Genomic DNA, 14,553 nt, shown 5'->3' with positions numbered 1-14,553 from the left:
GAATAATTGTTGGTGTGTAAAACAAAGTCAGGAGTTGAATTCAGGGGATTGGTTTGCTCAGGGTGAGATAAGGAGTTGACATTAGGGTAAGATAGGGAGTTGATGTCAGGGTAAGATGAGGAGTTGATGTCAGGGAGGTTATTACATTAAGGAAATTTTTTGTTTATGTTCTGCTCAGACTGCTACATTAGTTAAGAGTGGGTTTTATGTGAACAGTCATGTCTGTTGTGGGAGAGCTTCTAAGTATGTGTTGTGTCTGTATTGGGGGTGGGGAGTTTTATCTAACACTAAAACTATCTCTATTTGCAGATGACATGATCCAATATATAGAATACACAAGAAAGCTACTAGAGCTAATAAGTGAATTCAGCAAAGTTGCAGGATATGAGATCAACACACAAAATGAATTGTGTTTTTATACACTAGCAATAAATAATCAGAAGAGGGAATTAAAAATAATTCCATTTACAATACATCTAAAAGAATAAAATACCTAGAAATAGGTTTAACCAAGGAAGTAAAAGACTTGCGCACTTCTGCTGAAAGAAATTAAAGAACACTGGAATAAATGGAAAGATATCCCATGTTTGTGGACTGGAAGACCTGCTATTGTTTAGAAGTCATTGCTACTCAAAGTAATCTACAGATTCAATGCAATCTTTATCAAAATTCCAACAGCCTTCTTTGCAGATATGGAAAACCCAATCCTCAAATTCATATGGAATTGCAAGCGGCTTTGAATAGCCAAAACAATTTTGAAAAAGAAAAAGTTGGAAACTCACACTTCCCAATTTCAAAACTTAACACGTATCTACAATAACCAAAACAGTGTAGTATTGGCATGAGGCAGACAGACAGATGAATGAAATAGAACTGGGAGTCCAGAAATAGACCCACACACCTATGGCCAATTGATTTTCAACTAGAGTATCAAGTACACTCAATGGAAAAAGAATATTCTCCTCAACAAAGAGTGCTGGGAAGACTGGTGTCCACACACAAAAGAATGAAGCTGAACCCCAACCTCACACCACATACCAAAATTAACTCAAAATTGATCCAGCATTTAAGTACAAGAACAAAACCATGAACTCTTAGAAGATAACATAAGGAAAAATCTTCATGACTTTGAATTAAGCATGTGTTCTTAGATATGAAACCAAAAGCATGGGCAACAAAAGAAACAATAAATTCAAATTCATCAAAATTGAAAACTTTTGTGCATCAACGAACATTATCAAAAAAGTAAAAGCATACCCCACAGAATGGGGGAAAATAGTTGCAAGCCATATGTGGTGGTTTGAAGCTGTTATGTATCCCAGAAAAGGCCATATTATTTTAATCCATTCCTGTGGGCACATCCCTTTTGTCGGTGGTACCTTTTGTTTAAGTTATTTCAATTGAAATGTGATCCACCCTGTTCTAGTTTGCTAATGCTGCCAGAATGCAAAACACCAGAAATGGATTGGGGTTTACTTGGTTCCAAAGTTACAGTCTTAAGGCCATAAAGGCCCAAGGTAAGTCATCAACAATCGGGATCCTTCACTGGAGGATGGCCAGTGGTGTCCAGAAAACCTATTAGCTGGGAAGGCATGTGGCCAGAGTCTGCTCCAAAGTCCTGGTTTCAAAATGGCTTTCTCCCAGGACATTCCTCTCTAGGCTGCAGTTCCTCAAAAAATGTCACTCTCAGTTGCTCTTGGGGTGTTTGTCCTCTCTTAGCTTCTCCAGAGCAAGAGTCTGCTTTCAACGGCCATCTTCAAAATGTCTCTGTAAACTGCAGTTCCTCTCTCAGCCTCTGTGCATTCTTCAAAGTGTCCCTCTTGGCTGTGTCAAGCCCACTCCTTCTGTCTGAGCTTATATAGTGCTCCAGTAAACTAATCAAGGCCCACGCAGAATGGGCAGGGCCACACCTCCATGGAAATTATCCAATCAGAGTTATCACCCACAGTTTGGTGGGGCACATTTCCATGGAAACAACCTAATCCAAATGTTCTAAATTAATCTCCACTAATATGTCTGCCCCCACAAGATTGCATCAAAGAATATGGCTTTTTCTGGGGGACATAACATATACAAATAGGTACACACCCCATTCAAGGTGGGTCTTAATCCTTTATGAGAGGATAAAACACATACAGAAGCAAAGAGTGGAAATTAAGAGCAGCTCACAGAGAAAAGCCCTGGAGTAGCTAAGAGAGGACACACAGAGGCTCAAAGAGGAAGCCACTGAAGCCAGAAGCTGAAAGCGACAAAACCCAGAGTGAAGACACCAGCCATGTGCTTTCTCATGTGATAGATGTGCCCCAGATGCTGACAGTCTGTCTACAGAGTCCAGGTATCATCCTGTCGATGCCTTAATTGGGACAATTTCATGGCCTTAGAACTATGAATTTCTACACTAATAAATCCCTGTTGTAAAAGTCAACTCATTTCTGGTATATTGCATTCTGGAAGCTTTAGAAAACCGAAACACCATATATGTGATAAGGCCTTAATATTCAGAAGATACAATAATTCCTAAAAGGCAACAAGAAAAAGACAAGCAACCCAATTTAAAAATTGGCAAAGGGCTTCAACAGACATTTTTCCACAGATATACAGATGGCCAGTAAGCACATGAAGAAATGTTCTTAATCATTAGCTATTAGGGAAATGCAAATCAAAACTACAATGAGATGTAATTTCACACCCCCAAGGATGACTATTATTTTAAAAACAGAAAATAACAAGTGTTGGAAAGGATGCAGAGAAATTGGAACTCCAGTGCACTGTTGGTGGGAGTGTAAAATGATGCAGCTGGTACGGAAGGCAATATGGTGGTTCCTCAAAAAAGTAACCATATAATTACCACATGATCTGGCAATTGCTCCCTAACCAGTATACCCAAAGAAAGTGAAAACTGGTACTCAGATATCTTACACCAAATTCATAACAGCATTATTCACAGTAGCCAAAAACAACCCAAGTACCCATCAATAGAGAAATGGATAAACAAAATGTGGTACATACACACAAGGTAATATTATTTGGCTATAAGAAAGAATAAAATTGTGAGACCTGCTGAAACATGGAGGAAATTTAAAATTATTACATTGAGTGAAATAAGCAAGGAACATAAGGACAAATACTGTATGGTTTCACTTTATATGAAATATCTAGAAATAGCAGAGTCATAGAGGAAGAAAATAAGTTACAGGTTACCAGGGGTTTGAAGGGGGTTAAGGGGGAGTTGTTGCTTGGTGGGTACAGAGTGTTTGGAAATTTTGAAATAATTTTTTAAATTATGATTTATGACTGTGTTGACATAAAGATCAATATAATCCAGACTGGGTATATCCATTTGTTTACTTCTAAACTTTTTTTTTAAAATAACTAAATATTTCTTGCATCCTTGACACTGTGCCTCCTATGCCCAAAGGAGAAGTCGTCACTGGATGTGACTCCTCACCCCAGTTCCTGGGAAGGCTGTCAGCAGATGTCTTCAACAGCGGCCCCTTTAGAGATTGCTTCAGCTGCAGAGAGCCACCTTCCCCAAAGCCATGCCCCTTCCTGGGTGGTCCTAGGTCCAAGACTGATAGAAGTAGGAATCTGAAGACCTGCCCATCTTGGACCAACCCAGAACAACCCCTAAGAACCATTCTAGTCCTGGCTGGCTGAGGTTGTCGTTGGTCTACATCACAGTGCAACTTCTCTGTCTCCCACTCCCGTTTCCATCCCCTCCCTCCACAGGTATCAATCCCATGCCCACTCCCAGGTAAATCCCCTGCATCCCCAGGAAACCAACCTGCGACTGAAGCACATTACAAAAGAACACATACAACAGGTTTTCGTGTATATGCGGCTCAAAAACAGGCCAAAATAAAACACCCTGTGTCTCTATGGATGCATCCATGTGTTATCAAACTAGAAAAGAGTGAGGATATTATCAACACAAAATCAGAAAAGGGTGACCTCAAGGGGACCAGTGAGATCCTGCGGTGCTGACAAGGTCCCATTTCTTGACCTCTGTGATGGTCACAGGGGTGCGTGCTTTATGAGTTTTTTTATTGTACACGGATGTTTTTGCAGTTTTCTGTAATGATAAATCTCACATAGAAAAGGAAAAGATTTTTAAAAAAGAAAACATATTTACTGTTACCATTATTGTTACTGTTATTATTTCAATGGTGACTGTTCCAGTTTGCTAATGCTGCAATTTTGCAAAATACCAGAAATGGATTGGCTTTTGTAAAGCGGGTTTATTTGGTTACAAAGTTACAGTCTTAAGGCCATAAAGTGCCCAAGGTAAGGCATCAACAATTGGGTACCTTCACTGAAGGATGGCTGATAGTGTTCAGAAAACCTCTGTTAGCTGGGAAGGCACGTGGCTGGTGTCTGCTCTGGATTTCTGGTTTCAAAATGGCTTTCTCCCAAAATGTTTCTCTCCAGGCATTTGGGGGTGTTCTTTTAGTTTCCCCCAGGCAAACTCTGGACTAGCAAAAGTCTACTTTCGATGGCCATCTCCAAAATTTTCTCTTGGCTGCTCTTCAAAATGTCACTTCCTGCTGCTCTGAGGTCCTTCTGTTTGTGAGCTCTTTTATAGGACTCCGGTGATTGAATCAGACCCACCCTGAATGGGTGGGATCCATATTTCCCACAAATTGTTTGCCCACAGTTGATTGAGTCACATCTCCATGGAAACACAAAGGATTCCGAACTAATCAACACTAACACATCTGCCCCCACAAGATTGCATTGAAGAACATCGCGTTTTGGGGGACATAATACATCCATACGGGAATAGTGACGCTCTCCATTGCCCTTCCCAACCAATAAGCAGAAAGGAGAGGGGATATTTATGCAGTTTTCCCTGTAATCCTAAGCTCTGTGTATCATGTATAGCTGCAGGTGTGTGATGGTTATTTTCCCAAGCTTTCTCATCCATTTTTCCCAATATAGCGGAATTATAGATAAGATAAACATAGGTAAGTAGCAATGAAGGATCTTTTGGGTGGTCTAGCAAAGTCACCCACTTCCCTTTCAATCCACAACAGGTCTAATAGTTTCCATGAGTGAAGAAATGGGCTCTCTTGTTACCAGCTCTTCCCAGCAAGGGGATATATGAGCCCAACTTCCAAGATGCTAGTTTCACATCAAATGACCCTCTCTCTGGCATTAACAGACATTCTCTTCTTCTTCTTAAGACTTGCTATTCAATTAAAGAACATGTCATCATCAGAATGGATATGTAACCCCTGAAGTAAATGGTACTCTGAACCCTCAAACAGATGAGCAGCCCGAGGAGATTCAATTCAAGGAAACGCAGGGGTTTAGAAATGCCCTCGCTATCATCCTCAAAGCTATCAGCAAGGTTAGTAAAAGCCTCACCCTCTGGCAAAGGAGAAAGCCACAGCCTTAAAGGCAGCACGCCCTGCTCAAAGCCATTTCCAAGTTGGGCAAAGCAGCATAGTGCTGTCAGACCCCTCTTGGGGCGAATCAGTCCAATAGTATCCCTCTACAACCTGGTAGGTGTCTTGCAAAAGCCAAGAAAGAGGCGCAAAGCTGGCACCTGAAAAATGCTAAATAATTGCCTCCAAAAAGAAGAGAAGGAAAGTAAGTTAGCTAAAGTCCCTGTTCCAGAGCCATTGTGGCAGTCAGAAACTGTTATGTACCCCAGAAAATGCCATGCTCTTTTAATCCATTCCTGTGGGTGAAGACCAATTGTGGGTGGGACCTTTGATTAGGTTCTCTCAACTGAGATGTGACCTGCCTCATTCAGGGTGGGTCTTCATCTTCTTGCTGGAGTGCTTTAGAAGAGGATAGAACACATACAGAAGCTGAGAGATGCTTGCAGAGAAGCACTTACAGAAGCTGAGAGAGGAAGCCACTGAAGCCAGAAGATGTAAGCAACAAAACCCAGGAGAGGACCAGCAGACAGCAGCCATGTGCCTTGCCATGTGACAGAGGTGTCCTGGATGTGGGCAACATGTCTTCAGAGTCCAGGTATCATCCTGTCGATGCCTTGAGTTGGACATCTTCATGGTCTAAAAGCTGTAAATTGTGAATTAATAAATCCCCATTGTAAAAGCCAACCCATTTCTGGTATATTGCATTCTGGCAGTTTAGCAAACTGAAACAGCCATTTTGAAATCTCTGCCCCTAGACAAGTATTAATACTATTTGGTTTCCAATTGGCTTTTTCAAGCTGTAAAGCTATAGCCAAGAGTTATTATCTGAAATAGGTTGGTAGTTCTTTCAGGACTAAGAAAAGTCATGAGATTTGTGATATTAGTTCAAAAGTGGCTCCTCCCCTAGCTTCCTTTCCTATCTGCCTTGCCTGCAGAGATACACTCCCTCCATAGCTACTTGCATCATTGGAATGTGATTCAGAAGTAGCCCCCCCTTCCACCTTCTCCCCAGCACCCACCCTGTATGATTAGGAAATTAATGTTCCTGAGCAACCATTATACCTTATGTGAAGCACTGTGCATAAAGGTAGGTGCTCTCACCTATCTTTAAAAATTTAATCTGAATGACTCTATGATGTAGTTATAACTCCCATATCACAGATGACTTAACTAAGGCTCATATAAATTGCCCAAAGTGACACTGGTGACAAATTGCAGAATTGGGATTTCAATGCAGGTCTTCTGATGCCAAAGCTGAGCTTTGGACCACCCTAAAAGACTGGAACAGAAGTTAAAGCAGCCCACTAGACTCAACACAAAACCCATGTTTTCATTTAGAATCTAATCCAAGAGCTGCCCCTCCAACCTTTCAGACCTGCTTGGTGTAGTAGTCTCTGGCGAGACAGAAGTTCAGTCTCTGGTCTCTTGAGTTGTCCAACAGGGAGCTGCTCACCAGGGGCCTCTGCTTCTGCCCCCCACGTGGCCTCCAACTTGTCATCACTGTATTGCAGACATCACTGGAACCCCAAGAGGTATGGAAGGGGTGGCAACAGCTCCTCCTTTCCCAGGCTCCCCACAGAGACCTGCCCTCCTTAACACGTTGTCTTTTCCTGTCTCTAAGATCACATGCCAAGCGCTATTCCAGAGTACACAACATTTTTTACTGTACATTTGGAATGATTTAAAAGGGGAATTATTGTACAGGGGAGCAAATGTTGTAACCATGCACTGAAGAGACCTTCTCAAGTCCCAAGGATTTAGAATCCATAAGAACATGCATTCCTGAACACACCCTGAGATCCTAACCTGCTCCCCAGTGAGGTCTGGGCTGTGTCAACTTGACACTAAGAATTTTCCCTCACTACAGGCCCAGAATTGAGTTGGCCCAAAGAGAAATGTGTGCTGAATTTGGAAGATGGGAGGGAAGCAGTGGCCATGAGTCTTGGGTGGCTCCAGACCCATTGCCAGCCACTTGGCCATGGAGCACAGAGATTAGACATGCAGACCTCGTTTCCCACAGCCCTGCTGTATTGGCTTCCTGTGGCCGCCATGCCAAAGTGCCACAAACTAGGTGGCTTAAAATGACAGAAATGTGTTCTCTCACAGTTCCAAAGGCTAGAATTCCGACATCAGGGTGTCAGTGGGGCCATGCTCCCTCCCAGCTCTCAACAGGAGGAGACCTCCTTGCCTATCTTGGCTTCTGGTGATTTCCAGCCATCCTTGGCATTCTTGGGTTGTAGCTGCATCAGGCCAATCTCTGCCTCCATCTGCACGTGACCTTCTTCCCTTGTGTCTGACCCTGTGTCTCTTCTCCCCTTAGAACAATGCCAGATATTCGTTTTAGGGCCCACCCTAATCCAGTATGACCTCATCTTAACTAATTACAACTGCAAAAACCCTATTTCCAAGTTAGTTCACATTTATAGGCCCAGGGAATAGGACTCCAACACGTCTTTGTGGAGGACACAATTCAACCCACAACACTGCCCCGTGCACCTCCTCCTCCCAGGCCCATGCTGGCAGCTGGACATGGTTGGCTTCTCAGACTGACCAGGTGGTGGCTCCTTCTCTGACCCACCTTCCAGACCTGCCCAGCACCTTTCACAAATGTGGAAAAGAAAATAAAAAATCCCCTACCACTCAGAGTGACTCTGCTCCCCTGATGGCCCCTGATCCCTACATCCCACTCTCCTCTCTCCATCAAAAGATCTCCTTCTTCAGAGCAACCAGTGCAAATCTCCTTTCCCTTCAGGAATCCTTGACCAGAAGCCTGCACTCTGGAGTCAAGCTGCCTTAAATTGAATCCTGGAGCCACTGCCAACCAGCTGTGTAACCAGGCAAACACCTGAAACCCTCTGAGCCTGTGTCCCCTCCTTTTTGAGCTGATTGATCCAATGTATGCAAACCATTTAGCATAGTCTTTGCTCATTGGATAGTGTTATTGTTATTACTAATATTATTACTGGCAGCAGGAAGTGGATCCATCTCCCCGTTCCATTACATTTTTCCAAGATAGAGTTATTCAATCAGGCATATCCAAAATGTCCATTGATATCCATGTTCCACTGAGCAGAACAGATAATGGGCAAAGGACAAGAAAGGACCATTTACAGAAAAAGGAATAAATGATGGCTATTAAATCTATAAAAATATGCTCAACATAAAAAGAAAAACAGAAATAAGATGTCTACCTATCAGATTAGCAAAGATCAGCAGATGACACTGAGGAGGTTGTAGGGAAAGACACGTTCACGTATTGCTGGTAGGTCTGCAAATGGGTAAAATCCCCAAGGTGGGGAGTTTGGTGATGTCTATCAAATATTATGTGGATATACCCTTCAATCCAGCAACTCTCCATCTATGAGTTTATTCTGCTCACCTTGTATGTACAAGGAAATTTAGGATATTATGGTTTTTAGTAGTCGGAGATTAAAAATGAGAACTGTGCATCTGTCAGTAGGAAGTTAGTTAAATAAAGGATGATGCATGCATGCAATGGCTTCCTTAAAAATTGCTTAAAAAATTCATTTACTTAAGAAATGCTTAAGCCATACACTATGTGCTAAGAACTAACAACTATAAAAATATAACTGCATTTAATTCTCATCACAACCCTATGAGAAGGGCAAATATCCTCACTACACAGATGAGAAAGCAGAGGCAGCAAGAAGGCAAACATCTGCCCAAGTGCACATATGCAACATGAAATATAGTAAGTGGCAGAGGCAGGCTCTGAACCCAGGCCACGGGGTGGCTCATGGAGACTCACTCATACCTGGTAAACACAGGCTCTGAGGACAGTTCCAGCCTCAAACATTTCTATCACAAAATAAGAAAGAATGAAAGTAATGAAATAGGTCATCAGTTCAAGAAGTTAGATTAAAAACATAAAGTGAAGAGAATGGATTGAGGGCAGAATGTTAAAATAAAAACTAATGAATTAGAAAATATAGAATATGTAAACCTGACAAATAAATATGACCTGGTGCTTTAAAAAAAAATAAGAAGAAAATATAAACCACTAGATAACTTAACTGTGATCATTTGAAGCTGTGTGTACCCCTGAAAAACATGTTCTTAAACCAAATACATTCCTGTGGGTGTGGACCCATGGTAAGTAGGACCATTTAATGAGGTCACTTTAGTTAAGGTGTGGCCCAACTAAATCAGGATGGGTCTGAATCCTATTACTGGGGTCCTTCATACACAGAATGAAATTCACACAAACAAAGAGAAATCCACAGAGGGAATGGCAGAAGGTGAACATCAACGGAACCCAGAAGACAAGGGAGAGGCCAGGAGACAGCGCCTTGTGCCTTGCCAAATGACAAGCTAAGGACCAAGGATCACTGGCAGCCAGCCCCAGAACATCAGTCTTTGGGAAGAAAGCATCACCTTAATGACACCTTGATTTGGCCTTTTCCCAGCCTTAAACCATTAGCGAATAAATTCCCATGTTTAACCTGATCCATTTCATGGTATTTGCTTAGGCAGCCTAGGAAACAAACCAAGCAAAATTAATGAAGAAACACAGAATTTGAAAGCTGACAGACACAAGAGCTGACACCATCTCCCCTCTCCTTCTTGCCATGAGTGCAGACAGGACACTTAAAGCAGAGACAACCATTTCACAACTCTAAGAGAACCCAGGACCTAAAGAGATCCTGACCCTGACATCACCAGCCATTAACCAACACCTTTAGCCATCTTGCCCCCAGGTTCATTAGGAAGCAGCTTGAGCTGCTGTCATTTGGGTTTTTCATTCTTGCAGCTGAAAGCATTCCTAACTAATAAACCATTTTATCAACAACCTACACCCCCACCACTACCTCCATCACACCCTCCCCAGGTATCTCCGTATGGTCACCAATGATGTTCACATTGATAAAAACAAAGAACTGCTCTCATCCAAGTCGACCTCTCAACACTACTGGACACATGGGTCATTCTCTTACTCCTGAAACAATTTCCTATTGTCTGATAATCTCGCAGGTGTGGCCCAGCTGCTGGTAGGTCTGCAAATGGGTAAAATCCCCAAGGTGGGGAGTTTGGTGATGTCTATCAAATATTATGTGGATATACCCTTCAATCCAGCAACTCTCCATCTATGAGTTTATTCTCCAGCCTTTAAATGGTGGGTTGTCTGAGGGCTTAGAATCAGGTCCTCTTCTCATTCCTCTCTCTTCCCAGGCAATCACACCCTCAACTTTGGCATCAGGTACACCCGTGTGTCCAGGCCTCCCTATTTTAGATGTCTAGCTGGATCTCTCTTCTGCTCCCTGCACCCGTCTACCTATCTGCCTATTCAGTCATTCACTTCAATGACTCATGGGCACCTTACATATGACAGGAGTAAACCTGGAAATTCCTTCACCTTCTCTCCTAAATATGAATGTTTACCCTGGTTGTTTTGTTTTTCCTTCTCTGTTGCATTTTGCATATCATTTTAGATCATGGACTTAGGATGGTGAAAGGCCACCACCAGGCCAGATCCAAACAAAACTGGAGCAGGGACAGACACAGTGCATTGGACCAGTTGCTTAATGTCACGGCTGTTAGATGCAGTAAGTGTAACTTTGAGTTGCCTCTCACTGGAGAGGGGGAAAAAGTAAAATGTGATTCATGAGGGAGTTGAGTATGAATATAAAGCTTTTCTTGGAAAATAAATGGAAGAAAAAATTCTGAATGATAATTTTTACAATAATGTTTTACAAAAATAATTTATGGAAGTTTTCACCTACTTTTTTTTTTTTACAAAACTAATAATTAAAGGGTACTACTAGTTCCCAAAGAGATACTAAGAATAGACAGGCTAAAACTGTATCTGAGGATACAAATGCCTGGCACATCTTGTAATGTTAGTAAATAAAGAAGTATTCCCCCCTCCCCAAATGAAGGGGGTTTGTCAACTGACAAAGGAGCCTACTGAAAGAGTTCCCAATAGCCAAAGGTGGAACAATCAGCACAAAATCAATAAAATAGCATTGGATTCTAACCTAAAGTATAAAATAAATACACATGAATCCATAACGATACAAATCAATGATTAAACAAATAAATAAAAGGGGAGAAGAATTCCAAACAATCTTTGCAGAATTTCTACCCTAAAGGAGGTGGGGAATAACTCCCCACTCTTTAAGTGTGGACTGGACATAGTAACTCCCTTCCAAAAAGAAACCCTTGCAGTGATCAAGGTCAACATCAGCAGTGATAAGTTACTTTGACAGTATGTACGTACCCTCGATATAATATGATTAAATGACACTTTATCTCTGTGAACTCCCTCCCCAAAACCCATAACTCCAAGTCTAATCATGAGGAAAACTTGACAAAACTCGATCGAGGGGCCTTCTAGAAAATGTCTGACCAGGGCTCCTCAAAGCAGTCAAGGTCATCAGAAACAAGGAAGGACTGAGAAACTGTCACAGCCAAGAGGAGCCTGAGGAGATGTGACGACTAAACCTAACATGGCATCCTGAATGGGACCCTGGACAAAAATTACAGGACATTGGGAAAATGAAGTCTGAATAAACGTTGGACTCTAGCTAATTTTTTTAAAAAAGTGACTGAGGAAGATGTCCTCCTCCATCTCAAGGAGAAGAGCCCAGGAAGGACCAAAGTTAAGGATCATGATCTGAAGCAAAGGCCCATGACATCAGCCCCAAAGCCCCCTTGCTGGCGAACAGAAGACAACATGGGATGCTGGAGATGAGGAACTTCAGTGAGCCACCCAGGGAACACACAGGAGAAGACAGTGTCTACGCATGGAGGCCCCAGCTATGCAGTTACATAACAAATACAGTTTTCAATCCCATTTTGGTAGATAGCCATACTTCTGTGATTGAATTCCCCAGAGTCATTGATGATTTTTACAGTTGATTTGAATTTGGGGTTGGTAATATGTGACATACTTTTCCTTTTATTTTTCTTTAGAAATGCATTTCATCAATAAAGAGATCCAAGGAAAGGTGGAAAAAGAAGTTGTTCCATCCTGGAAGAAATGAGCAAATGATGACCTCAGAGACAGCGGAGACAATGAACAAAGCTCTCCTTGTCCTCCAACCTAAAGGGAAACAGCCACTCTTTCAACCTTATGGGCAGAGAGCTGAGTACAGGCAGTACTTGAATCTCAATTAATAGCATCTTGAACAGAAAATGTATGTAACTATTCAAAAAAAACCTTTTGATGGATGACAGCCCTTGGAATTCTGAATCTTTCTATCTCTTCTGAAAAAAAAAATTACTTTAGGGCCTGACAAGGAGAAAAGAGTCTGACCCAATCTTTGGCCAATTTTCCCACACTAATTACAAAAGGAAATTATTTCTTCACATAGCAATAAAGATAACAAGCATTTTAAATCTCTCTCCATTAAACACTGTAGTAATAAAAAGACAGACATTAGTGCTTTTAATTTTCATGGGATAGCACACTGCTCTCCTGTCCCTCTAGCCCTGGGTTGGATGTAGGAGAGCACACAAGTCGACCACAGAGTGGAGCTAAGGTCCCCGGACTTTGAGACCTCCACCACATCCTTGTCTGGATGCACATACACACTGAAGACAGACAAAAGGACACAGAAACTTGATACACAGGGGAGTTCTTTTGGCTACCAGTGCATGGGCCCTGAAGCCCATCTACTTAGTTTCAAAGTCCAGTTGCCATGGTTATTCAGTGACTCCAACAAATTTTATCACCCCCCTGATCCTCAGTTTTCTCTCTGTAAAATGGGGATAATAGCAGAGTCGACCTCACAGCCTCTTGGGGCTGAAGGGATACAATAGATAAAATATGCTTGCCTGCAATAAGTGTTAGCTGGTCAACACAGGAGCGCAAAGCTATGGCCATTGCCTTTTTAGTGACTGACCTTGGCTTGGCTTTAGTTTGCCTGTGCATATTCTAACTGAAACTCCAGAATTCTTCAGGGAAGAAGGAGTCAACGTTCCTTCAGAGAAGGCTCAAAGGCACTTACAGCAAAATTCTACCAACAGTTCCAGGTAAATGAGACATTGTCATTAGTTTCTGTCATTTCTTCCCATCAGAACATTAGCAAATTATATTATTAAATTCAGAAGAATGATTGCAAATGCATAGCATAGCATTTTCATAATAAATTCAGGTGTACAGTAAAAGTACAACTTACAGACCAAAGAAAAGAGCAGGCATTGAAATGAGTATTATCACTTTTTTCTGCCAAAACATTTATAAAGAATTCTAAAAAATATATCCCATTCAACAATAGAGAAATACTTGGGATATAAGAAGGACATTTAAAAATACAGAATATGAGAAAATAAGTGAGAATTCCTCAAGAACCTAAATTCTGTGCATTTTATTACAATTTTAAGAAATAATTGTGAGTGAGAAAGATAAATGAGATTCTTGAAAGAAATAAGCATAGTAGAAGCAATGATGAAAGTGGTTGAGCAAAAGAAGATAGATAGTTGAGAAAACATGTAACACTAATAACTTAAAAGCTAATTTTAAGTAAGGACGAGATGCACCAACATTTTTAAAATTCAGAACAGAGTGTCTTCTGATGCTTCAGACTTACCCCAGTAATTCATGGGAGGTAAGAAGGACCTGTACTCGTTGATGACAGAAGAAAAGGATGGTCAATCCTGGAACATTTCTAAAGTAGGCAATTAAAAAAAAAAAAGATTTAGCAAATTATCAATTAACCTGGTGCCTCCTGTTTTAAAATTCTTCACACACAGTAACAGAAGGGCAGATCCTTGAAAAATGACCTGAGACTTTTCAGACCCATAAATAATGGGGTTGATTAAAAATAGGTCATCCAAATCAATCTAATTGCCTTCTATATTTAATGTAAATTTTTTTCATTGATTTTTAAAATGGGTGGCCCATTAGAACACATTAATCATGACCCTAAAAGTGTTTTTGTATTACAAAAAGGTCTGAGGTGAAGAATAAAAAGCAATTTCCACAGCACGAAACTTAGGCAAGAACATCACCTAAGAGAGCTGTGGTCCTAATTTTCCCAGGAAAAACATTTCTGGGTAGAAGCTGGGAGATGAGGTATCATTATGATAAAATCTTATCCAGCTGTTTCACAGCAGTTTTAGAATGTTTGGAGTCGTGCATGTCTTACGGGATAAATGATCTATAATTTTATAGAGTCAAGGCGAAACATATGATTGTTTTACT

At 41.3% G+C, this 14,553-nt stretch overlaps 1 protein-coding gene across 1 annotated transcript in view; it reads right to left on the bottom strand.

Annotated features, from left to right (window-relative positions):
- Positions 1–13,955, bottom strand: part of TRPM8 (transient receptor potential cation channel subfamily M member 8) — a 140,812-nt gene extending 126,857 nt beyond the window's left edge. The window contains exon 1 of the mRNA XM_037849528.1: positions 13,940–13,955. Within this exon, the coding sequence (XP_037705456.1) occupies positions 13,940–13,952 (13 nt within the window). The 5' untranslated portion in view covers positions 13,953–13,955. The remainder of the gene's footprint in view (positions 1–13,939) is intronic.
- Between the last annotated feature and the right edge of the window lie 598 nt (positions 13,956–14,553).

Source organism: Choloepus didactylus, chromosome 9 (genome assembly GCF_015220235.1).
Source record: "Choloepus didactylus isolate mChoDid1 chromosome 9, mChoDid1.pri, whole genome shotgun sequence".
In the NCBI taxonomy this organism is placed as follows: domain Eukaryota; kingdom Metazoa; phylum Chordata; class Mammalia; order Pilosa; family Megalonychidae; genus Choloepus; species Choloepus didactylus.
Note: the sequence above shows the minus strand (reverse complement) of the source record. Positions and strands in the feature narration are given on the sequence as shown.